This window comes from Lactuca sativa, chromosome 8, assembly GCF_002870075.4.
Source record: "Lactuca sativa cultivar Salinas chromosome 8, Lsat_Salinas_v11, whole genome shotgun sequence".
Taxonomy (NCBI): domain Eukaryota; kingdom Viridiplantae; phylum Streptophyta; class Magnoliopsida; order Asterales; family Asteraceae; genus Lactuca; species Lactuca sativa.
The window spans coordinates 113,910,222-113,935,360 of record NC_056630.2 but is presented as its reverse complement, the minus strand read 5'-3'; the positions used below and the strand labels follow the sequence as shown (position 1 = coordinate 113,935,360).

General features: G+C 31.5%; 2 protein-coding genes and 1 long non-coding RNA gene across 6 annotated transcripts; 2 read left to right on the top strand and 1 right to left on the bottom strand.

Annotated features, from left to right (window-relative positions):
- Window positions 1-344: 344 nt before the first annotated feature.
- On the top strand, window positions 345-3,178 carry LOC111896764 (uncharacterized). 2 transcript variants are annotated; one of them, XM_023892750.2, is made up of 4 exons: window positions 345-541; window positions 1,236-1,444; window positions 1,538-2,318; window positions 2,407-3,178. In XM_023892750.2, exons 1-4 carry the CDS (start codon window positions 499-501, stop codon window positions 2,964-2,966), a joined length of 1,593 nt encoding a protein of 530 aa, XP_023748518.1. In that variant the 5' UTR covers window positions 345-498; the 3' UTR covers window positions 2,967-3,178. The 2 variants fall into 2 exon arrangements, with proteins under 2 accessions (XP_023748518.1, XP_023748519.1); XM_023892751.3 differs by lacking the exon at window positions 345-541 and adding an exon at window positions 694-836.
- A 1,317-nt stretch (window positions 3,179-4,495) lies between these two features.
- LOC111896762 (uncharacterized) lies at window positions 4,496-7,105 on the bottom strand. Its single transcript, XR_002852018.3, has 3 exons — window positions 6,769-7,105; window positions 5,449-6,598; window positions 4,496-4,881 (listed from the first exon to the last, which is right to left on the bottom strand). It is a non-coding gene; the product is annotated as an uncharacterized LOC111896762 (long non-coding RNA).
- A 14,202-nt stretch (window positions 7,106-21,307) lies between these two features.
- Window positions 21,308-24,042, top strand: LOC111896766 (probable GTP-binding protein OBGM, mitochondrial). 3 transcript variants are annotated; one of them, XM_023892752.3, is made up of 6 exons: window positions 21,308-21,478; window positions 21,685-22,017; window positions 22,162-22,270; window positions 22,425-22,507; window positions 22,590-22,652; window positions 22,729-24,042. In XM_023892752.3, the coding sequence occupies exons 2-6, from the start codon at window positions 21,886-21,888 to the stop codon at window positions 23,833-23,835; spliced, it is 1,494 nt and encodes a 497-aa protein (XP_023748520.1). In that variant the 5' UTR covers window positions 21,308-21,478; window positions 21,685-21,885; the 3' UTR covers window positions 23,836-24,042. The 3 variants fall into 3 exon arrangements, with proteins under 3 accessions (XP_023748520.1, XP_023748521.1, XP_042753374.1); XM_023892753.3 differs by having other exon boundaries at window positions 21,652-22,017; XM_042897440.2 differs by having other exon boundaries at window positions 21,308-21,501; window positions 21,652-22,017.
- The last annotated feature ends 1,097 nt before the right edge of the window (window positions 24,043-25,139 follow it).

The following is a 25,139-nucleotide window of genomic DNA, read 5'->3' as shown; positions in this document are numbered from 1 at the left end:
GTTTTATTTATATTTAAGCACTTTAACGACAGCCTCCAACCTCTTCATTTCAAAAACCCCAATCACTTTGAGTGTTGTTGCCATTTTTGGCCATTTGAAGGCTCATTTATTATATTTTTTGATTTGATGTGGAGCTTGAAGATAATTTATGCCACATAAATGTAGATATTAAACTAAAATAAATGAATTATAGAAACAAAATAAATAAATAAATAACAACATTAATATATTAAAATTAAGGAAATACATACTCAAAATTCAAGTGGATCGATAAAAATCACTATTCAACACAAAACCATGGCTTCAATACTCAGGAAATTAAGAGACGTAGGTTGCTGCTGCTACTTCAATGTGAAAGGTTAATTCGAGAAATCGTATTTCCAAAATAGAAGCCCTTCAACTATCAGCTTTTTGAATCGTCAGTCTGACCTCTTCAGCAAAGTCACATTCTAATTGGAAGATAATGACCAGTAGACGTGGTAAACTTATTTGGGGTCTATGCTTTTGGTCCCATCGAAGACGAAAGATCCAAATTTTATAGGTACCACTATATAATTTTTCCAATTCGATTATTCTACACATATTGTTCGTGGTCCTTCTTCTTCCTTTTCTGCTCCGTATTTAATGCGTTCAAGGTTTCAATCAATGAAAAAAAAGGACAAGACTATGTCTGTTCATCATACAATAAGTTTGTGAACATATACAACTCGCCGTAGTTGTTACTTTCATCCCTTCCTGAACCAGTCTCTGTTTATAGACAATTCTTACATACCCCAAAAGAAAATTCCCACAAATTGGCAAATTCTTTTATTCTGCTCTATCATAATCAGCCTCAGGTTGTTGCACAATAGGTGTTCGAAGAAATTACTGACTGAAAAGTGAAAAGTTAAATTGTCTTTATTTTATGCGGCTACTGTTTTAAATTCTACGTTTTTGTCGTTTACCTTGTGATATAGATTTTTCTTTCTCTCTTTCGCCAGCTGTGTAACAGCCATTACTTTTATAGTTTGATTACGACATTCTTTAGTTTCATCTCTGGTTTTTCTTTAACTAAAACTGGTCCCGAGTCGGTCAACTTTTTTGGGTCGTTGAATTCAAAAAAAATATCGTCTACAAATTACATGTTACTTCTTTCATAAACTTTCGTTAGGTTGCTTAAATAGTAGAATTTTAAAATTGAAAGATTACATCTTTCATAAGTGGTGTTTCTCATATGGGAAAGTTATTCTGTACAGAAGATGAAGATCACTTCAATAATACTCATCCTGGATGCATGTCTGGTGTATTTCCTGTTCTTGACTACCAAAATTGGCACTCTAATGTCAAAAAGATACTACCTCATAGAAAGCAAGCTAAGCAACAAAGGACTAATGGAGGAATCTTGCATGATCAAGACTCTTTTGAAACATCACAACTTTCATCGGGAAAAAGAAGTTTCATCCAGGTATATATATGTTCATTTACCATTAGATCTATCTAATGTTTTATTTTAGCTTGCACAAAATGAATTGAAAATTGAAATTACATTTTTTTTCAGACAGATAAAAGTAATCGAAAACATAACTCACACACAAGGTCAATTAAAGATCGTTTAAAGTCATTGGTTTCTGAAGACACTCTAAAGAATGAGCATAAGAAACGAGGTCGAATGTTGCAAAGAACGTATTCAATTCATCATTTAGAAACCGATGAATGGGTTCATTATGCCAATAGTGAAGAGTTTAGTGAAAAAAAGCCTGATAAAAATGATACAAACAAGGAGATTAAGGATTATGTGGATATATTAGAAAATTCAAGAATCTTGCTAGATGGTTTACAAGTCTCTCTTACAAAAGCAAAATTGACCAAATCAGGTTCTTTTCCCTCCATGTTAGGCAGTAGAAATTTAAGGCCTTCTAAGCTAAAGCACAAGCTGAATGAATTCTACTCGATGCCCAAAAACAAAAAGGATACGGATAATTGGGCACGAAAATTGGATTTATCAAAATTGGAATCTTTAATGATTGAATTAAATGATCAACAAGATGGAGAGAACATGGAAGGTGATCTCAATAATGGCAGTGTTATGTCCATCAAAAGGATATGTTCCCTCAATGAAAGACATCCCCAATTGTTTGAGAATGGTGATACTAAGGAAGCCATTTTGTGCAGTTTTCGAAGCTTGAAGTTGACAAATCATATTAGCAACTCAGACTTCCAGTTAACTGATTTTTGTTCATTACCTATTGAAGAAGAAAGTGGTCAGAAAACACAGGACATCAAGTCAAACTCTAGTTCACAAGAAGAAAATCACCATTTAGAGTTTCATATCTCACAAGGTAACTCGATATTAATAGTATTTCTTACCATTTCTTTCTTTGATATTCATGTTATGCAGTTTACAATTGACATGTTTACATATTGCAGGGTTGAAACCATTATGTGTTTCAGAAGAAGGTATCAAGAGTGTAAATACACATGATCAAAACGATGAGTACTTCAATTATGTAAGGGAGGTTTTGGAGCAATCAGGTTTCATCAAGAATGGGTTTGAGCAAACATGGTATTCCTCAAACCAGCTACTAAATCCTTCAGTGTTTCAGGGAATAGAGTCTCAATATCAATGTGATCCAGAATCCTTTGAAGAACAAGTCATTAAATTATCACATGATTTACATCGGTGTGAATTGGTTGATGAGACTTTGCTTAAATTGTATGAAAGATCATTCTCGTACTATCCAAAAGCTTTGTCCTATTCTTGCCACCTTAGTCCTGCCCCTAGTGGTAAACTTGTTCTTGAGGAAGTGTGGAAGAGTGTAAGCAGATTGCTGAAGTTAAATCCCAATAAGGATCAATCATTTGAGTATATTGTGTGGTGGGATTTAAATGTGGGTGGTGATTGGATGAATTTACAGATGGAATCCGAGTGCATTGCACTTGAGTTGGAAGATATGATTTTCAATGAACTTTTAGGAGAAGTGTTCTGATCTGAAGATAGTTAAGTAGTAGATATTGTGGGTTAATAGATTATGTAAATATCTTCATATAGTTAGGTCAATATTTTGGTGTATCTTAGGAGATAAGTGTCCATGTTTATAGATGTTTAGATACTATTTTTTATCATGAAACTCTTGTATATATACCCTACTCAAAGGGTAACGGAATCAATAATTGGGAATATCTTGATTTTTCACTAGAACTCCACCGTTGTCATCCTTAATGTATTTGATGTTTCCTATGTCTTTGTCTTATCTTTCTGGCTATTGTTAGCTTGTGAGTTCCGTTCTCCCATTCTTTTGTGTCAAGTCTCCTATGTCTCTCCATTATGCCACACGACTTGGCTTTCGTCATCATTTTTCTTTGCCTCTTGATCTACTTCCTTGTATCTTTCCTTCACTGCGTCTCCTTATATGTCCTCCTCACACTCCATGTTAGGATGGAAGGAGAATAAAGTTTCTGAAATTGATAAGGAACTTGGATCTTTTTGAAGGAATATTTGTGAACACTTTTTGAATATGATATTTCGATCTTATGTCTGAATTACACGAAATCCATATTATGGGGATAATCTTTCAAGGAACAATCACAAATAAAGGCATTGATACAAGAGCACGAACTAGGGTTTATAGAATTCGGATTGACCAATCAACATTAAATGTTGATTTTATCCCTTAATTAAAGGATAACATTTTCAAAGATAATTATGAAGAATATATTCCGAAAATAATATTTTCCATAACATTTTCCTCAACCAATAAATTTTCGGCGCCAACCTGCAACGGGGCACAACCTCCTTGAGATCAAACTCGTTTTTATACAAACGTGCACTCCGCACCTCCTAACTTGCAATAAAATCAAGGTTTTACCTATATTAGTAACTAGGTTATAACCCGTGGGAATCACAATTATAAATTTAAACAAATTTTGATCATTAAAATTCACAATTATTAATCTGTTTTTTATAAAAAAAAATATTAGTAAAATAGTTATGTGATTGTTATCTAACTTTATAACGGTTGTTTCAAATAAATTGTTAGAACTTTTTTTTCAACTATCATGAAACATCACTTACAAAATTTTGTTCAATAATTAAATTAAATTCAGCAAACACAAAATCATTAATTGAATGGAAAAATCATCACATTCTGTATAAATAGTTTTCGAAATTAAAAATATTGTTTGCTTTTGACCTTAAGCACTGTAATCTTTATGACTGATGTTATGTTTGGTTTTCTTATGACACAAGTTTGGCCTTCCTTTAGGAGATGTTGAAAATTAGAAAAGATATTATTAAAACCGGAGAATGGAATTTGGTATCCAGTCAAAATAATAAAGGAAAATTAGATTGGACAATGAAATGATTGTAAAAAAATTATTATAATAAAATAATATAAAATTTATTTTAAACAACCTTTTCATCCATAACAATCATTTATATTGATAAAATAACATTATTTTTCTTAAAGTTTCATATCTTCAGTATTATTATCGCTTTTTATTTATAACCCGTGGAATCCACGGATGAGAAAGTAAAATAACATAAAATTAATTTCATAATCAATAAATAATGTTAAAAGTATGAGATGTCCCGATATGCCTCCATATGAAGACCTTTTTGTGCACATTCATACTTACAACAGAAGTAGAGGCTTCCTTTATGCCTCCATATAACATGCAGCGAAAACTCCAACCATAGTTGATACAACCCAATTGAGAGTTCCAGACAACTTTGATTTTTTATGTGTTTAAAGTGGAAAAAATGTTTAATCACAAGACCCAATAAGTCAAATGTACTGAAATCTTGAAAAGGTAAACCCACAGTAACAGTCAGCATGTTTCAGTATAACGGTCAAAAATAAATTCGTTGGGTGAGCTTCAAATACCATCATCCAACTTGTTTTTCTACATAACACAGCCATTAACAACTAAGAAAATAGAAACTGATAAAGGATAGGATTATAATGTGCTAGTAAGAATTAAACTAAAAAAAATGTTTGACAGGATTTGTTTTCCAAAGTACAATTCTTTAAAAAAATATTTACTAAAAATACAAACGCTTTAACAGAAAACATATGAAAATAGGATGTTATAATTCAAAATTAGAATATGAAGTTACAATGCTAACTTAACACATGTAATAAATGCTTGTATATAAATTTGCATTTTCAGCAGTTCCACTATTTCACAAAGAAAGTAGGACACTATGGTTGAAAAATAAATGCAAGTACGTTGCTACTTCCGCATTTAACGTGTGGTTGACACATAGAAGGATGTTATTTACCGACTTTGTTAAATGCTATAATACTATATCAGTTTGTCCGGATCCGAAAAGCAATTCAATTTTGATAAGACAAAAGGCAAGAAATAACATCTTGTTATTATTGTAGGAGCATATTTTCATTTTTTTCCTATTAAAATAATTGTACGTTCTTTTAACTTAATATAGCATGCTATTTTTGAAAACCTCACCATCTTTATTTGTGTAAATAACTCCATCGGCCTCAAGGGTAGACTCGTCAATTTGAATAAATATTTCTAAATCTTTGTTTGATTAACTTCGTCCTGCATCAAACAATGCAAGCATAATAACTTTAAATACATCATGCATCAAACAATAAGACTTGAGCCATGCCCAAAACAAATTTTGAAACCCCAATATACATTTCTTTCTTTCCTTATTTTTTTACCAAAATGCCCTTTCCACCAAACCCATTCCAGAACCCTTTCAAATTTATACGAACTCTTAAAAATCTACAACAAACCTTAAGTGTATGCATTGGAATATTAAAATACAAAACAAAAATCTAAATCTAAAAAAAAAAATCAAACATGTATATATCTTAGGAAGCATAAATCAATTTAGTAGTCCTCTAACCTTTTTTTTTCAGTGAAGACATTTAAAAAGAACATATTCAAATACTTAATGAAATATCTTTCTACAACCTTGTGTCTGAGTGATTGCATCAATGCACCATAAACTTGCATCAACTTCATTAAAGCAAAAGCAAAAAAAAAAAAAAAAGATGAAGTATGTCATGAATCGACATTGAATATGTCAAATAGTCAATGTGCGGGACTTTTTACTTGAAAAGTTAAATAATGAAAAAAACACTTGTGCTTGTGAGGTATCAACATTTACCTCTTAATAAGCAAGATTACATGCAGTGATATAATAACCAGAATGCAATTTCAAACCTATTAAATGTCATTAACACAATCATTAACAAACCCTATGTATGTTATAGTTAGATTTAGGTAAAAAGAGATCTTGATGTTATATGTAATTTCAAACCTTGCTATTTTTTCATTTAACCTTGTACGATTCACCCTCTTGGGTTTTTTCTGCCTTCTTATTTATTTATTTTTTTCTTAGGAGTTTCATCTTGAAGTTCCATACATGATACAATCTAAAACATAAAGTAACTACTAAACTAAATAATCAATATAGGCTAACAACATCTTTTATTTAAAAGTATATAACAAACATGGAAAGAAACTTGAGTGTAGCAACAGCCTCAATTGAATGCATAAAGTTGAATTAGCTGCATTGAGAAGAAAAATAACCACCAAATTCCTTGCTCTAAGTTTAAGAACATAATGTAATGAGAAGAATCCGAACCTGGAAAATCAAAATTAAATCCAATCAAATTATAAATAAAAAATCGATAATGTTGGTTTCAAGATCTAAATTCATACCCATGAAATTGACATACACACATAGTTAAAACACATGCGCACACAGTTAAACACACATACACACATAATAACATAGACGATTTAAAGACATACCTTTGTCTGTTCTTGCTAATTTCCAGATCTGTCGATGAGGGTGAGTTTGTAGGTCAGTGGGGTGCAGTGACGGCTGTGGAGATGGATGATCGTAGTGGTGGTTGTCGTGAGGAATGGCAACTTGGTGGCGAAAGAAATTGTCAGATTTGTTGGAGAGAGAGAGAGAGAGAGAGAGAGAGAGAGAGAGAGAGAGAGAGAAGAAAGAAGAGGCAGATTCTTTATTTGGGTTTGGAAACTAATGATTTAATTGCAGATTTTATGGGAACCAAATCAAAAAAATAGGAAACGATTGAAGAGTAATATTATAAGTTTGAATCAAATAAAAAAATAGGAAAGAGTAAAATCATTGAGCGGGAAAAAAAGTGAAGAGTGAACAATAAGCCTAAGATCTATTCTTATAGGGGAAAATGACTCTTGAGGGTAATTAACTTTTGCGTTTGTACTCATTTGGTCCATTTTCTTTTTTTTGTATTCAATATACCATCGAACTTGTTGTCGGTGTTTACCATAGCCCTTTTGACCGGCTTTTGACTTGTGATAGCCGGTCAAAGCCGGTCAAAGGGCTATGGTAAACACCAACAACAAGTTCGATGGTATATTGAATACAAAAAAAAGAAAAGGGACCAAATGAGAACAAACGCAACAGTTGGTTACCCTTCTGATTCATTTTCCCTTTACTCATTTACAACAAATCTCACATCATCTCCTACTGATATTAATAACTTTTATGAGATTCATTCTTGTTTCTCTTCAAAACATAACCTACGAAAGGACATTATTCATACATGTACAACTTTGTAATGCACTTGAATATTTATTAGGGGAATCTTGACTAAGCAGGCGCATTTCATGACTACATTTACATTTCAATCAAATGATTTATCGTATCATGGATTCTAGACAAGTCTACAAACGAGTGGAATCATAAGTGCTATGATTTTTGAGTTTACTTAGCTTTAAGATCGAATTCATGGGATAAGATACAACATCAATATGTACAATACACCATAATATTGTACATATTGATATTGTATCTTATCCCATGAGTTCGATCTTAAAGCTAAATAAACTCAAAAATCATAGCACTTGTGATTCCACTCGTTTGTAGACTTGTTTAGAATCCATGATATGATAAATCATTTGATTGGATATGTAAATGTAGTCATGAAATGCGCTCGCTTAGTCAAGATTCCCCTAATAAATATTCAAGTGCATTACAAAGTTATACATATATGAATAATGTCCTTTCGTAGGTTATGTTTTGAAGAGAAGCAAGAATAAATCTCATAAAAGTCATTAATATCAGTAGGAGATGATATGAGATTTGTTGTAAATGAGTAAAGGGAAAATGAATCAGGAGGGTAACCAACTGTTGCGTTTGTTCTCATTTGGTCCCTTTCCTTTTTTTTGTACTCAATATACAATCGAACTTGTTGTCTGTGTTCACCATAACCCTTTGACCGGCTATCACAGGTCAAAAGCCGGTCAAAAGGGCTATGGTAAACACCAACAACAAGTTCGATGGTATATTGAATACAAAAAAAAAAGGGACCAAATGAGTACAAACGCAAAAGTTAATTACCCTCAAGAGTCATTTTCCCTTCTTATAGATCAGATTCAGCTTGTACTATTAGAACTAGGAGTTAAGGTGTCATGTGGCAAAACATTGGTTTAGAAGAGGACATGTGGCAATTTAGGAGTCTTTTATTAGAGATGTAGATATGTAAATTCAGTTATACTAAAATGACCTAGTGACACTAAAATCACCAACACTAAAAAAACTCATTAAAACAAATTTGTTTAACATTAACCTTAGCTTCAACCGCCTCGCTTCACAACGATGATCTATAACGATTCTCGGCCTTCTTTGTCGACATCCACATCGTGTCTTTGATCACCTCTTTAATAGATTGTATAGATCGTGACATACTATTCCATTGCTACTCAACATTCCTTGCACGATTAATGCCAAATTCTACATCCAATACCACTCTATACCTAAAAGTGTTTGCAATTATTTCGTTTAAATTATGTAAAAGTTCACCTCTTGATACAACAATATATATTTGTCCTTTTCCATTAAACATTTATCAGTTCCAGTTAACTTCACAATCAAAGATCAATCATTCTTAATACATTTCACACCCTTGTAACCTCCTCACCCTTAAAAAAACCTATGTGACCTCACTCTACCCTTGACCTAATCATATGTTCTTAGTCTACCTTAATCTAACTTGAAACCCTAATCAAACCTGACACATTATAAAATTTTATACTATCTCAAAAAAGGGCAATCTGCAACAAAGTCCCTAAAGTTTGGCTCTATTAACGCAAATGTCCTCCATTTTTTTTTTTTTGCAATTTAGCCAAAAAAACCGGTAAACACTTGCAAAAAAACCATTGTTCCCGGCTAACGTCGGTTTTTTGGGTTTTTCTGAAAACTTTAAGGACTTTTCTAACAATAAACAATTATAGATGGCCTTTTCATTAATAGGGTTAAAGTTTAAGGACTTTTTTGAAAAATTTGATATTTATGTCTACTAAATTAATGAAGAAAAATATAGATGGTATCTTAATGATGGTAGTTATCATATATAATTTAAGATGACTTAATTGATTTGTCGTCTGAAGCGTGTTTTTAGGCCACATACTACCTTCATTGTTGAATATCCAGGTCTTGGGTGTAAAAAGAAGCGATTTAGGTGTAAAACATAGCAATGGAAGGAATTTATACTTTTTTTAGAATTGATCAAATTAAGTTCAAATTGTTCTAGAACAAATAACTTAAATGTCAACATGGTTAAATAGTTGCAAAGGTCGTTATAAAAACTACAATAGTCATAAAAACACATGTTAACCACTGGCTGAACTAACATGTTGGTAGGGGTAGCATGTGTTACCCCTCATTTTCTTCCCATAAGTATTATAAATATTTGAATTCTTTTATATATAGTGTATAAAAGTGCAGTTAACAGACTTAATAAAAAGTATAAATTCTAATTCCTAATCCAAATAACAACCTACTAAATAAATTGATAACCCCACTAATTATATATGATAACTACAATCATTAACATACCATCTATATCCTATATAATTCAAAAATACTTTATTGATTTGACGTACGAAGCACGTTTCTAGGCCACATGCTATATTTATTGTTGAATTTTCAGGTTATGGGTGTAAAAAAGTGATCTAGGTGTAAAGAATGACAATGAAGGGAGTTTCCATTTTTTCATAAACGGACCAAATTAAGTTCAAGTTGTTCTATAACACATAAAATAAATGCCAACTTGCTTAAATAGTTGCAAATAACGTTAGCTATAATAGTTATAATAACGCATGCTAAAAGTGATATACAATTATGACTTTTGTTATGATATTTAATGAAGAAATCACAAAAAAAAAAAACCAAAATGATGTATATATTATCATTATCGTGTTTTTTAGTAAATAAAAATGATTTTTTTAGTGAAAATGATATAGATGATATTTTTAGTTTGAGTTTTTAAATAAATAAATATGACTTTTTTTCTTTAATTTAGTGGATATAACAAGAAAAAATTTCAGAAAAACCTTTAAACTTTAATCTATTAACGAAAAAACCATCTATGATTGTTTATTTTCAGAAAAATTTATAAAATTTAAAAAAAAAAAAAAAAAAAAAGAAAAAAAAAAAACTCTGAAAACCGGCATTAGCCGGGAACAATAGTTTTTTTTGCAAATGTTTACCGATTTTTTGGGCTAAATTTAAAAATAAAATTAAAAAACAAAACAAAAAAAAAACAGAAAAGACTTTTGCATTAATAAAGCCAAACTTCATGGATTTTATTACAAATTTCCCTTAAAAAAATTAATAGTTTTTTTTTTTTTTTTTTTTTTTTTTTTTTTTTTTAAATCGTTGAAGAAGAGAACGTTTTTAAATGGTCATCCCATTAGTAACTCAATTCAGGGACGTTGGCGGTTATCGGGTAAAGTGGACAACTGCATAAGATTCAATTTTTTTATTATGTATTTTTATTTAAAAATAAAAATTTATAATAACAATGATGACCGTTTTTCTGATTCGCCCTGTGCTTTTAAAGATATTTAATTCTTGAGAACCAGCCCTGCAATTCGCTTATTCTTGTTGTAAGTTATTTGGATTACTTAGTAACTCAATCCACTTATCTTGTAATTTATTTAGATAAAAAAATGATATTATACATACTTATAAAACTAGCATTTTTTTTCTTGAATTTCATGCATTTGAAACCCCCATTCTTTTTTTCTTTCACCACATTCATTTGAAACTCTCATGACTTTTCAATTTCTTTATAATAATAATTATAATTTGGTAATTAGGTTAAATAAATATCAAATCTAAAGTGTAATCATATATAAACTAAATTTCAATATTAAAATAGTATCTTTACTCCTACTTAAAAATTATGTTTTTTTTAACATTTAACATATTATACTTAATTTATTAGTTTTAATATATTGTTGGATGTAAACCATTATCATTTTAAAGGTATAATTTTTGAATAATTTGTATAAAATACTTAAATTATTAATTAAAATATAACATTATAGGCTCAACTTAAATATAAATTTTATTTAACTTAAACAACCCAAAGATTATTTTATAAATAGTTAAAAGTGATAAATGGTAGTGTCTTTCTAATAATGATTGTAAGTTGGTTAATAAGGTTAACTAAATATCAAACCTAAAGTGTAATCATAAATAGACTAAATTTCAATTTTAAAATAATATATTTACTTCTATTTATAAAGTTATGTCTTTAAATTTTAACATATTATACTTAATTTATTAGATTTAAAATGTTGTTGCATGTAAAATATTATCAGTTTAAAACTACAACTTTTGAACAGTTTGGACAAAATAATTAAATTGTTAATTTAAATATAACATTACAGTATCAACTTAATATAAATTTCAGTTCCACTAAAAAAACCTAATAATATTTTATAAATAGTTAAAAGTGATAAATTATAGTGATAAATGCAAAAAACTAAATTGTAATATCAGTTTAACTAAAATATTTCTTAAATATATTTTTATAATCGTTAAATTTTTTTAAATAAGTAGCTTAAAATAACTTATAATAACAATAGTTAAAAATAACTCTATATAAATGATTATATTGTTATCTTTAAAATCAAAAAATAATGTTTGATGTTTTAAATAATTATAATGATAGAAATTAAAACATTAAACAAATAAATTTTAAAAATTTAGTTAACAATAACAACAACTATAAATAATTTTAAACCATATATAATATTTAATTTATTGATGTGTAACTCGCGAGTTGAAGTTCATTCAAACGATTGAGATTATGACGTTATAATGGATGTATATATATTATCATATAATTTAAAATAATCAATATATTATATCAAATTAATATACGAATTATTATATCAAAATTAACAACAACGCTAGTATTATATTTAAAAAAATATAAATTTGTAAAAACTTCAACTATATAGGGTTTTCTGCGCATTACAATGTCAACTCAAATATAAATTTCAGTTCCATTTAAAAAAGTAAAGAATATTTTGTAAATAGTTAAAAATGTTAAATTATAGTGATAAAAGCAAAAACTAAATTGTAATCTCAATTTAACTAAAATATTTCTCAAATATATTTTTATAATCGTTAAAAGTTTCCAAATAAGTAGCTTAAAATAACTTACAATAAAAATAGTTAAAAACAATCTATATATATGATTATATTGTTAGCTTTAAAATAAAAAAAAAACAATTTTGATGTTTTAAATAATTATAGTGATAGAACTTAAAACATTAAGCAAATATATTTTAAAAAATTAATTAACAATAAAAACAATTATAAATAACATCAAATCATATATTATATTTAATTTTATTCATGTGTAACTCGCGAGTAGAAGTCATTAAAACGATTGAGATTTTGAAGTTATAATGAATGTATATATTATCATATAATTCAAAATAATCGATATACTATATCAACTTAGTATACAAATTATTATATCAAATTTAACAACGACATTATTGTTATATTTAAAAAAACATATATTTGTAAAGAGTTTAACCATATAGATGCTTCTGCGTAACGCGCGAACATTCGCCTAGTAATTAATATAGTAAAATGAACAAATGTAAAAGTACCCTAACATTTTTATTTATTATTATTCTTTTAGAAGGGCAAAATTAACCTTTTTTTTTTGGAAGAAAATGACCAAATTAAAATTTTAATCAGTAAAAGATATGGGTGTTGATCGGTTATATTTTTGGGTTTCGGATAGTTTGGGTCGGGTATATCGGGTTTTTTCTTAAAGTAATAATACCCGATGCCCAACCTATATTGCAATTCGGATTTTCGGGTTTCGGGTTTTAGGTTGGTCATGTATTTTCAATTTTTCAGGTATACCCGAAAATTAAATAAGTATTATTAATTGGATTTTTTATGAGAAAGTATAATCTAATTTAGTATGAGAAAATATAATCTAATCAACATTTCCATTCTTTCTAATTAACCAATTATTATACAACTTTCGAACCGTATTAATTTAGACTCATAGAATAAAAAAGAATATCAACAAAAGCTACATGTTCGACTTAATTAGTCAAACGTACAAAAGCATACAACACATGGTTAATTAGAACCCAACCCAACCCAAAACCAATGGGTTCGGTTTCTCGGGTTCTCCGGGTTTGGTGTCGGGTTTAATCGGTTTTAAAACCACAAACCTTAAAACTTAGAAACCAAATACTAACCATGGACATATTAGGTTGGGATCAACCCAAATCCAATGAATTCATTATATAGAAGAAGATATTAGGATGAGTTTGATCCCAGCTTCGATGTGGGACATCTCTAGTATGATATCTAAAATACATCTCTTAAACTCTCCTTTATACAATCGCATTTAATAAGAAGTTTTGTTCCAACGTCGATGTGGGATAAGCTTTAGGATGCCAGAAAAATAAAACTGCCAAGCCACCAAGATTCAAACCAGGATCTTTTCTATATAAGAGACAGTGGCTTGCCAAGCCACCAAGACGTTATATGCTTTCTTATTTCTCATAATATATATAAAATATATATGTATAATATGTTTTTATTATGTATTTAATAAACTTCGGTTCGGTTTTTCACGATTTCTTACATTTATCAAACCGACCCAAACCAAAAATTTCGGTTTTTGAAAAACCCAAACCCAACCCGTCGGTTTCGATTTTTCGGTTTCGGTTTTTCGGTTTATGGTTTTGGTTTTTCGGTTTATGGGTTCGGTTTTGCTCATCTCTATGGTGAATATCTTAATCCTAATAAAAGAATCGTTCTTTCACACTTGTCTCTTCTACAATAATTTTTAGCCAAAAGTAATTTTACCCTTATACCCTTCTATGTGTCCTTACGTCATTTAAGGCGTTTATTCCCAAAATCACGCAACTTTTCTTCCAATTTTGCAAACTTGGTTTTGGAAAGAAGATATTGATTCAAATTTAAAACACCCAAATGTCGCAACAAATTTTAAATACTACGATTATGGTGGAAGTTGGGGTTCTGAATCTCTTTAAACTCAATTGTTCATATTCTCTTTCTCCCCTTTCGGTGTTTGTCTGCAGATTCGCCCAGAAATTCAAAGCGAAAAAATACATGTCCTAACTAAATTCATTCTTTTGTTCTTAAAAGAATTAGGCATGTGAAAATCTCAGCTTTTCAACATCTATTTGGTTCAGATATGTCTTCGATGAATTGCTTCAATTTCTGCACACCAAGTGTTTGATGAATTGCTTTAGAGGCTTTGCACAACAAGTGTTTGTGATTTTACCGACAAGAAGGTAATACTCTATGATTTATCTGAACATACACCCAAGTCGTTGTAGATTAAGAAAATATAAACCATTAACTGTAAATTTATATTACTCAAATAGAATTGTTTACCTAATGGTTGAGGGTATAATTGTAAATTGATTATTCCGACGAGCTCAATCATCGTAGAGACTGAATTGTGGAGGAATATGGAAAAAATTAAGCAGTTGGATAGCTTTTGAAAAATTTGATGACTTCAATTATTTTGTTGTTGGTTCAGGATCGTATGATTTTGTTCAAGTAACCTGAATTTGAGAATCTTTGTATCTCGTTTTCATGAAACTCTGTTCTGCAATATGTTTGATTTATATTAGTGTTTTTTTTGTGCATTAGGAATTTTATAATGGTGATCTTCAACAATGTGAAATAATTCATGAAAAAATAGGGTGTACGGCTCAAGTATACATCATAAGTTGATCACCCAAATGGGCGGTGCAAAGGTATAAGAGTTTTTTTGGATCTTATTTTTTTTTCTCTGAATTTATTTATTTTAAATGTTTTTAAGATATTTCCATATTTTTAATAAAAAAATTGTATCATGTTTTCAGGTGGCCTTGAATGTGTATGCAGTGTTATACTTGAGTCATGTTGCAATTACATTTTTAGATTATTTCCAATATTTGAGTGCAGAATTAATGTTGAACTTGCAATTCCAGCGAGAAACTAGGTCTACGAGTGTTTGAAGAAGTCACAATGGGTTTTCATCCTAGATCATGGGAAATTGTAAGATAGTATATGAAATTCATAAATGATGATTAATTTAAAGTTATGTTGGAAAATTACTATTTTAACCATGACTCACTGCTCAACTCCTCATAGGTTTACAATGACATGGCTCAAATCGGTTATGAAAAGGCTTATATGGATTACGGGGTGAAGAAGAGTATCTCCATTTTCTTTACTTTTTCAACCTCTTTTTTCGCTTTTTTTCAAATTAAAATTTTGCTAAAAAATTTATATCTTTTTGTTTTTTATTACAGTTTCGATGCTGACCAGAGTAATGTATCACTTTATATGACAACAATTGGATCCCATTCACATTTAGTAAAAATACCATCCATAAAGGTTTATTCATATCTAGCTACATTCTTTTGTTTCCATTTAATGGTTTCTATTGTAATGCACATTTGATTTTATGGTTCAATACACATCACTTGAAGGATTCCAAGAAAGATAATCACAGCTTGCATATAGGCTCTTGAAATCCATCTTTAACAAATTTTATCAAATCAACACCTGAATAAAAAAAACATCTTCCGAACATTACACACTGACATGTGTGCTTTAAAGGGAAAATGACTCTTGAGGGTAATTAACTTTTGCGTTTGTACTCATTTGGTCATTTTTTTTTGTATTCAATATACCACCGAACTTGTTGTTGGTGTTTACCATAGCCCTTTTGACCGGCTTTTGACCTGTGATAGCCAGTCAAAGGGTTATGGTGAACACAAACAACAAGTTCGATGGTATATTGAGTACAAAAAAAGGAAAGGGACCAAATGAGAACAAACGCAACAGTTGGTTACCCTCCTTATTCATTTTCTCTTTACTCATTTACAACAAATCTCACGTCATCTCCTACTAAAATTAATGACTATGAGATTCATTATTGCTTCTCTTCAAAACATAACTCACGAAAGGACATTATTCATGCATTTACAACTTTGTAATGCACTTGAATATTTATTAGGGGAATCTTGACTAAGCAGACGCATTTCATGACTACATTTACATTTGCAATCAAATGATTTATCGTATCATGGATTCTAGACAAGTCTACAAACGAGTGGAATCACAAGTGCTGTGATTTTTTAGTTTACTTAGATTTAAGATCAAACTTATGGGATAAGATACACCATCAATATGTACAATATCATGCTGCTTTTGTAGACATATCACCATAATATTGTACATATTGATGTTGTATCTTATCCCATGAGTTCGAGCTTAAAGCTAAGTAAACTCAAAAATCACAGCACTTGTGAATCCACTCGTTTGTAGACTTGTCTAGAATCCATGATACGATAAATCATTTAATTGGAAATGTAAATGTAGTCATGAAATGCGCCTGCTTAGTCAAGATTTCCCTAATAAATATTCAAGTGCATTACAAAGTTGTACATGTATGAATAATGTCCTTTGGTAGGTTATGTTTTGAAGATAAGCAAGAATGAATCTCATAAAGTCATTAATATCAGTAGGGGATGATGTGGGATTTGTTGTAAATGAGTAAAGGGAAAATGAATCAGGAGGGTAACCAACTGTTGCGTTTGTTCTCATTTGATCCCTTTCCTTTTTTTGTACTCAATATACCATCGAACTTGTTGTTTGTGTTCACCATAACCCTTTGACCGACTATCACAGGTCAAAAGCTGGTCAAAAGGGCTATGGTAAACACCAACAACAAGTTCGATGGTATATTGAATACAAAAAAAAGAAAAGGGACCAAATGAGTACAAACGCAAAAATTAATTACCCCCAAGAGTCATTTTCCCTGCTTTAAATTTATACCATTACATAAAGTAGTTTCAAAATTAATTGGACTGATTGCTTTTGGTTCAATACACATCCCATTTGTTCGATAGTTATTTTGCGAGGAGTATGGCCCAAATAGTAGCATAGATGAACCAGGTGTCATGCCTTTTTGCTATCATTGTGTAATCTCCTTTAACATCCTCTAAGATTTGTCAATGTGATGATTTTACTATCACAAAATGACCATTAATCATGTATATTATAATATATGAAGAAGTTTGTATTATATTTTAAAATTTTGAAATGAATGAAAATTCAAAAAATAAGTTGGTAGATTCAAATGCTTTCATATTAAGATCCTGTCAAATAAATAGTAAATTTGTAAAAAAAATATCAACATTTTTTTTATCCGTGGTTTCCTAGTATATATATATATATATATATATATATATATATATATATATATATATATATATATATATATATAGAATATATTATATTCTATATATATATATATATATATATATATATATATATATATATATATATATATATATATTCTATGGAATGATCAATCCTAATACTTTATAGTTTATACATTTCTTTGGAGTTAAGTGTTGAATATATAGTCCAAAGTTAATCTACTAACCATTATCAAATTATAGCTAATTATTTTACTAACAGTGCTTACAATTTCAGCCTACTTATATGAAAAGTGGTCAATCGTGTTATATTTTATCAAGGTTCTAAATAACGTAAAGCGTGATTTGACGGCAATGTCAAGCCTCAAGCTTTTCCGAGCCTTGGCGAGTCACGACGTTTGTAAGGCGTGACTTAAGGCGACAATTTTCTATTTAATTAATATTTTTATATGTATTTTCAACTATTATTCATTTTTATACACATATATGAGTTAAGGCGGCGTTTTGGCAAAGTTTGGCGGCAGGTGCAAGCCTTGGAGTCGTGGCGCGCCATGGCGGAGCCATGGCGAGCTTTTTAGAACCTTGTATTTTATTGATAAGAGATCAAACAAATAAAATATACAAAAGAATTAACTAAAAGAGAATGGATACAATAGCTTAAACGGCTCAATTGTAATGTCCGTGTTTTTAGGCTAGTCATTAATAATGATGTAATACTCTAGGTCAATCTTTGTAATTTGTTTTGAAATAATAAATTGTATTATTTGAGTATTATGTGTTTTATGCTTAATTATTATGATTTAATGAATTAAGAATAAAAATAAGCGTCGAAAATAAATATTAGATAACATCAATATCTATGAAGGAAGTTGTAGTGGTCGTTACAAGGATTCCAGATATATAAAGAATGCCGAAATCCGAGTTATAACGAAGAAGTTATGACCTACCGAAGTTTCGCGACAAAACCGGTACGCCACTGCGTGACGTAAATAGTGAGTTTACGATAGAACGATTTTTAGCCTTAGTAATCTAAATTAAAGTCGTAGTGTTCGTTAAACCGAGAGCGTGCATTAAAAGAACGCCCAAATCTGACTTCGCATGAGGAAGTATTGATTTTTCTAAGTTTCGACTTAGCTGTATAAAACCCGGAACTCGAATTTTAGATCGAGTGATTTTTAGCCGAGACAAACTAAATGAGAATCGAAGATCTCGTTAATAGTAGTACAACGGTAAAAAGACAGACGAAAACGGACGCGTGATGAAGAAGTTATGAATTTTTAACGGACTTTTCCTGTCCCGGCCTGTTAAAAATATAAATTTAAAAATATAGTCAAAATTAGCCGACGGAGTCTAAACAAAAGTTGTAGAGCATAATTTCACCTACGAGTGGATACAAAGAACGTCAAAAACGGAGTTCGTATACAAAAGATATGAATTTTTGAAGTTCTGGGCACAAACTTTGAAGCTTATCCGAAGGGAACGCCCCGTGTTTGCATGTAGTGACACGTATCTCGCATCTTGACACTTTCGAAGCCACGCACCAACCGGAACACGCTGCGTTCGTATGAGTACGCTGCATTCGAGAGCCACCCCCTATAAATAGAAAGCAAGACTTCCGAATTTTGTTTAGAATTTCACTCTCTCTCACCCTTTTCTCACTCTCAAACTCTCCTAACACCCCTGACGTCCCGGTAACATCCCTAATACCCGAAGCAAGTCCCGAAGCCCCGAAGATCCCAAGAAAAAGAGTTTTTGAGCCGAAACTCTATCCGTGTGAGACCCGGTTTTTGAGAAAAGCACTCCGGTTTCATTTGAAAAGATTATTTTAAGAGATGAGGTGCTGCCCAATCATCATCTTATCAAGTGAGTGTGTAGTCACTTTCATCTTACACATAGATATGAAGTATTTTCTATAAAATACGTGCTATGTGTAATTATATTGTTTGTTTATCTGCGATGGGTGTTGAATAAATATTTTATACAAGTTTTAAAATGTATATGTATTTTTATCTACAAATATGTTGGGTAAAACATGGGTAGATGTAATAGTTGATGTGTGTTAAAATGATGAGAGACCTCAATATTGTTGTTGTTTCAATCATCTAACGGAGTATAGATGACGACCACAGACTTTTCTAGAAAGTCTAGTGGAACGCTAGCAGGTGTGCAACCTGTAAGTGTTTGTGGACTTAGTGTTCAATGGTGTACTTCATCTCCTACATGGTTGCTTTATTTGACATAAATTGCTGAGGAATCCCCTAAAGCAGTGTTGTCACCCCGATGAAAAATCCTTAGACTAGGTCCCTTATGAAAGGTGTTTAGGGACGTAAAGTGAGGATAACGGGAACGGGTAATCAGGGTTATTGTTGTTTGATGAAATTAATAAATTTATTATTGGTTGATGAAATTAATAAATTTATTATTATTTTTGGGTCGAAAACCCTATATGCTCACCATGCTCCCAAGCCTGACCCACTCAGATTTTTATATCACAGGTAGTGGACCCAGAGCATAGTTTGGAGGTTGAAGAGGGATTTTTGGATTATAGGTCAGTAGATGTAAATATCTATTGTAAGGTTTATAATGTACTGTTTATGATTTTGGTCTGTATCGGAACATGACATCCCGAGGTTTTGTTATATAATGAAAACTAGGTGTGAGACCCATGTATTACATGAGTTTATTTAAAAAAATATATGAAATTTTAACAATTTGAAAAGTTTGAATTTGTAAGGAAAATGAGAAAAATTTTGAATTATTAAAATTAATGAAGCTTTAATGTATTGAATACATTACATATATACACAATTTTTAATAAATACCTTACATATATATTACCTTACATATTAAATATGGAATTTTAATTTAATAAAATGAAAAATACAATAAAATGACAAGTGGATAATAGAAAATTTAAAAATTCTACAAAATGACATGTGTCCAAATGAATGAGAAGAGGACATGTAACAAAAAACTTTTATTTATTAGAGTAGATATATTTTTTTAAGAAATGTTTTGATAAATTTTTATTATATTTTGTTTGGGAACAAATTACGCAACATCTTTTGGAAAAATACTCTGGTTTTATTTTTAAAAGCATAAACTAAATTGGTATTTTTTGGCTGAGAAAAATGGGGATGTCAAATCAATATAGTAAAAAGAAAATGTATTATGCGTTTTTTTAATCGGGTATGCCTGAATTTTTTTAGAGTAAATTACACGACTGGTCCCTATGGTTTGGGGTAATTTGCGTATTTGTTCCCTAACTTATTTTTTTTAACTCGGAAGGTCCCTAATGTTTGTTTTTGTTACGCGCTTGGTCCCTACTTTTTGTTTCTGTTTCGCGCTTGGTCTCTGTCTTACCTAAAAAGACTATTATTTAAATAGAGAAAAATAGTATGGTAGGTAGGGTAATGTGAGGGGGTTGGGTTGGGGGTGTGATTATTTAAGTAAGTTAAAAAATCAAGGGCAAAATAGTCTTTTTAGGTGAGACAGGGACCAGGAGCGTAACAAAAACAAACAGTAGGGACCTTCCGAGTTAAAAAAATAAGTTAGGGACCAAACACGCAAATTACCCTAAACCATAGGGACCATTCGTGTAATTTACTCATTTTTTTAAGCCTACGCAATACCCAACCCATTTGAATATCCGGTTACCCGATCACCCAAATTTCCAAACCCCATATCTGATCTACCCGAATTCAAAACGGGTCAGGTCGGATTATCGGGTATCGGTAAAGAAGGCAATCTCAAGGTTGTAAACGTTTATATATAAATGTTCAGGGGTTTAATTGAAACTTTGTCCCAAATTTATTTTTAGAACCTCTCAAATCTCAAACAGAGGCGGGGGTTTATGCTGCTTTGTGCGAGCTTCTCTAGGAGGGTGTCTAGTGAAAACCAATAGAACGAAAGGCAAAAGCTTTGACAGATTTCGCTCCTATAATATGTATGCCCCAAAATGATTGCCATGTAATTTTACGTTGCTAATATTGTTTTGTCAAAAAGATATCGTCTTGTGCACTGATAGTCTGATACTTCAATTTATTGAATCACCGACTACATTTTTGTTATTGGCTATTTCCAGTATTATGTATTTTGATTATTCCACGTATTTTTCAGTTATCCCATAACCTATTTTGGTTATATGAATAGGATGCGGTCCCAAGTTTCGATGTTGAAGAGTTGCAGTCCAGGTGTTCGATGTTTTGTCTGAGTGAGCAAGTGGTTGCGGAACTTGTATCGAGTAATCAAGTTTTTCTTATATACATTCAAGAGCTCCAATAAAGGTTGAATTGGTAACCTAGTAACCTACACGAATGTTATGCCACCTCGAAGCATCAGAAATTAGTAAATATGTGGTCACGTTGCAAGAACCCTCTTCATTATTTGGAGGCTTTACAAAATTGCTCAAAATCACCATGGATTCTCCAGATTTCAAGATTTTCAGATACCCCTTTCAAAAAACCAAAACTTGCACCCCTACAGGTTCCTCTTTTACCCCTATTCCTTATGAACAAGTGTAACAACAACTTTTCAACTTCATTTACATAATCTTTTTCCTATCTCACATTATTTTCTCTACACTTTCTTTCTTTTTCTTTTTTTAATTTGTATTTTCTATTGTTGAAGGAGCGTAGAATGATAGACTGTCGCAGGCTGTGGGCTAAAGGAGGAGATGGCGGCAATGGTTGCTTTAGCTTCCACCGGAGCCGCCATGACCGCCGTGGCAGACCTGATGGTGAGTAATCAATTTGGTAGTATTCAAATGATACAAGAAATAGCAATGTACTTTCCATTTTTTTTCTTATTACAACATTGTACTTTCAAATATATATATTTATTAGGATATTGTACTTTGAAATATTTCCCTAATCTTAATCTGTGGCATGTAGGTGGCAATGGTGGAAGAGGTGGAGATGTGATTCTAGAATGTTCACCAACAATATGGGATTTGAGCAGCCTACAACATCACATTGTTTGTTAAAATTTCCATATTTTTCTTATTAATTTTCACTTTCACCCGAATATGAAGTCAACCATTTTATGGTATTTTACAGAATGCAAAAAAGGGGGGACATGGAGCTTCAAAAAACATGATAGGAAGCCGAGGAGATGACAAGGTCATAATTTACTTTCATATTTTTATTATTTTCCCTTCACATTTTTCAGCAAATAAAAAAATAATAATATTTTCAGGTGGTTCTAGTACCTGTTGGCACTGTACTTCATCTTGTTGAAGGTGATATGCCATCTGTAGTTCAAAAAGTACAATCTACACCTTTGAACCCTTGGGAGATTCCCGATAATACCCTCGAGTCTACCCAACATGCCACATGTCAACAATCCAATGGAAGTGCCATTGAGATAGAAAAACCAAAGGATTCAGAAAGCTTCAGTTTTTGGAATCAAGAAACTATCAACACATGGGAAGCTCGAGTTACCAACAATGGTGGATCTGAAGAAACAATGGAAGAACGTGAAGAAGAAGAAGAAGAAGAAGAAGAACATATTGAATACAACATTGCTGAGTTGACCGAACCCGGTCAACGCATAATCATTGCTCATGGTGGAATTGGTGGCTTAGGCAACATCTCTCTCTCAAAACCTTTTAAAAATTCCAAGAAAGATGAAAAAGTCAACAACTTTGACTTTCAAGAAAACGAAATTGACAACCCGTCACACACAAATGGGTCGCCCGGGTCCGAATCCGTTTTAATACTCGAACTCAAAAGCATTGCTGACGTGGGTCTTGTGGGGATGCCAAACGCGGGTAAAAGTACACTTTTAGGAGCTTTATCAAAAGCCCAACCCAAAATAGGGCATTACGCGTTCACAACTTTGAGACCTAATTTAGGAAATTTAACTTATGATGACTTGTCAATCACTGTGGCTGATATTCCCGGGCTTATAAAAGGGGCCCACGAAAACCGTGGACTCGGGCATGCTTTTTTGAGGCATATAGAAAGGACTAGGGTTCTTGCTTATGTTCTTGACTTAAGTGCGGGGTTAGATGGTAGAAAAGGGGTCCCACCATGGGAGCAGTTGAGGGATTTGATAATGGAGCTTGAGTTTTACCATGAGGGTTTGTCGGGTCGACCCGCATTGATTGTGGCTAATAAGATTGATGAGATTGGGGCTAGTGAAGTTTATGATGAGTTGAGAAGAAGGGTGAGTGGTGTAAAGATGTTCCCGGTTTGTGCTGTTCTTGAAGAAGGTGTTGGAGAGTTGAAAGATGGGCTTAGGATGCTTGTGAGTGGGGAGGAGTTGAGTGGAGTGTCATTGGATGAGATTGATGTTGATTAGAATGTGGGCCCCATCCACGGTTTGTGCCATTTTTCATCTTGTTGCGTAAGTTGATTCGTGTCATGTCATGTCATGTTACATGACATGTCACCGATAATGAGTTAACTTCTGCCAAGTCATCAACAATCATGTCTTAATTTTGTTGTTGAACATATTTGCAACAAAGTTGAGCGACCCAAGTTATAAAAATGAAAATTGGTTATTGAATTTTGTAGTTTAGTCGAGTTGCATTGTATGAAATCTCACATCTCTTTATCACTTTAATTGACTTGCGAGGACAACACCTAAAAGTAGTCTTGAGGTTGCTACATCTTTGCTTTTTGGTAATATATTCTCGAGTGAGATTGATGTTTGGGAATTTATGCTATAAAACTTTTAAAAAGCTTTAGAATCCCAATAATTTTTTTTTTTCCATTTCCATTGTTATTCTACATGGCTGGTTTTTATGTTTGTTATACATGATATAATATGTTATACTGTGTTTGACACACGTTGGACAACAATTAAATTTGCTTTCTCATGTATGAAAAAGAAGTGAATGCCTCTTTATCCTGATATAAAAAATAACCATATGAAACTTGTGTAGTAAAGTTATGGCCCTTAAAATCCACTTCAAAGTTAAGAACAATTTGCATTTCAATCCATATGGTAGGGCTGACAATTCTCGACATGACCTGCGACACGACACGAAATAAATGGGTTTGGGTTGAGTTTTTCAACCTGCCAACCCGCCAACCTGTTTATTAAACGGGTCATATATGAGTTTTTCAAAAAATAAACGGGTTAACCCGCCAACCTGTTTATATTCTTAATAAAAAAAATTAATTTATTTTTAAATGTATTTATGTATCAAGTATGAATATTTAATAAGTATTATATAATATATACCATTGATTCATAGACCATTTGATTGTTTTGACATTTTAACTCGTGGTGGATGGTCTAAGGTCGTAAGTCGTAACCTATAAGGCTAAGTCTGTAACATATTTCTATGAATGTTTTTAATTTTCATTTGGATGTTTAAGACTTAAATGTCTAAAATTCGGACCCATGAACCCAAATCTGACCCACAAACCAGCCAACCTATGAACCCGTATAAATAAATGGGTTGGCGGGTCATATATGAGTTTATGTTCCAAACCCGTCAACACGTGACCTGTATATTTAAATGGGTCGTTTTTGGGTTGACATATTTTGATCCGCCAACCCGTGACACGCCAACCCGAACACGACACAATTGTCAGGCCTACCATATGGTTTTACATGACAGAATATGGATGACATATCTATCATAATTTTTATAT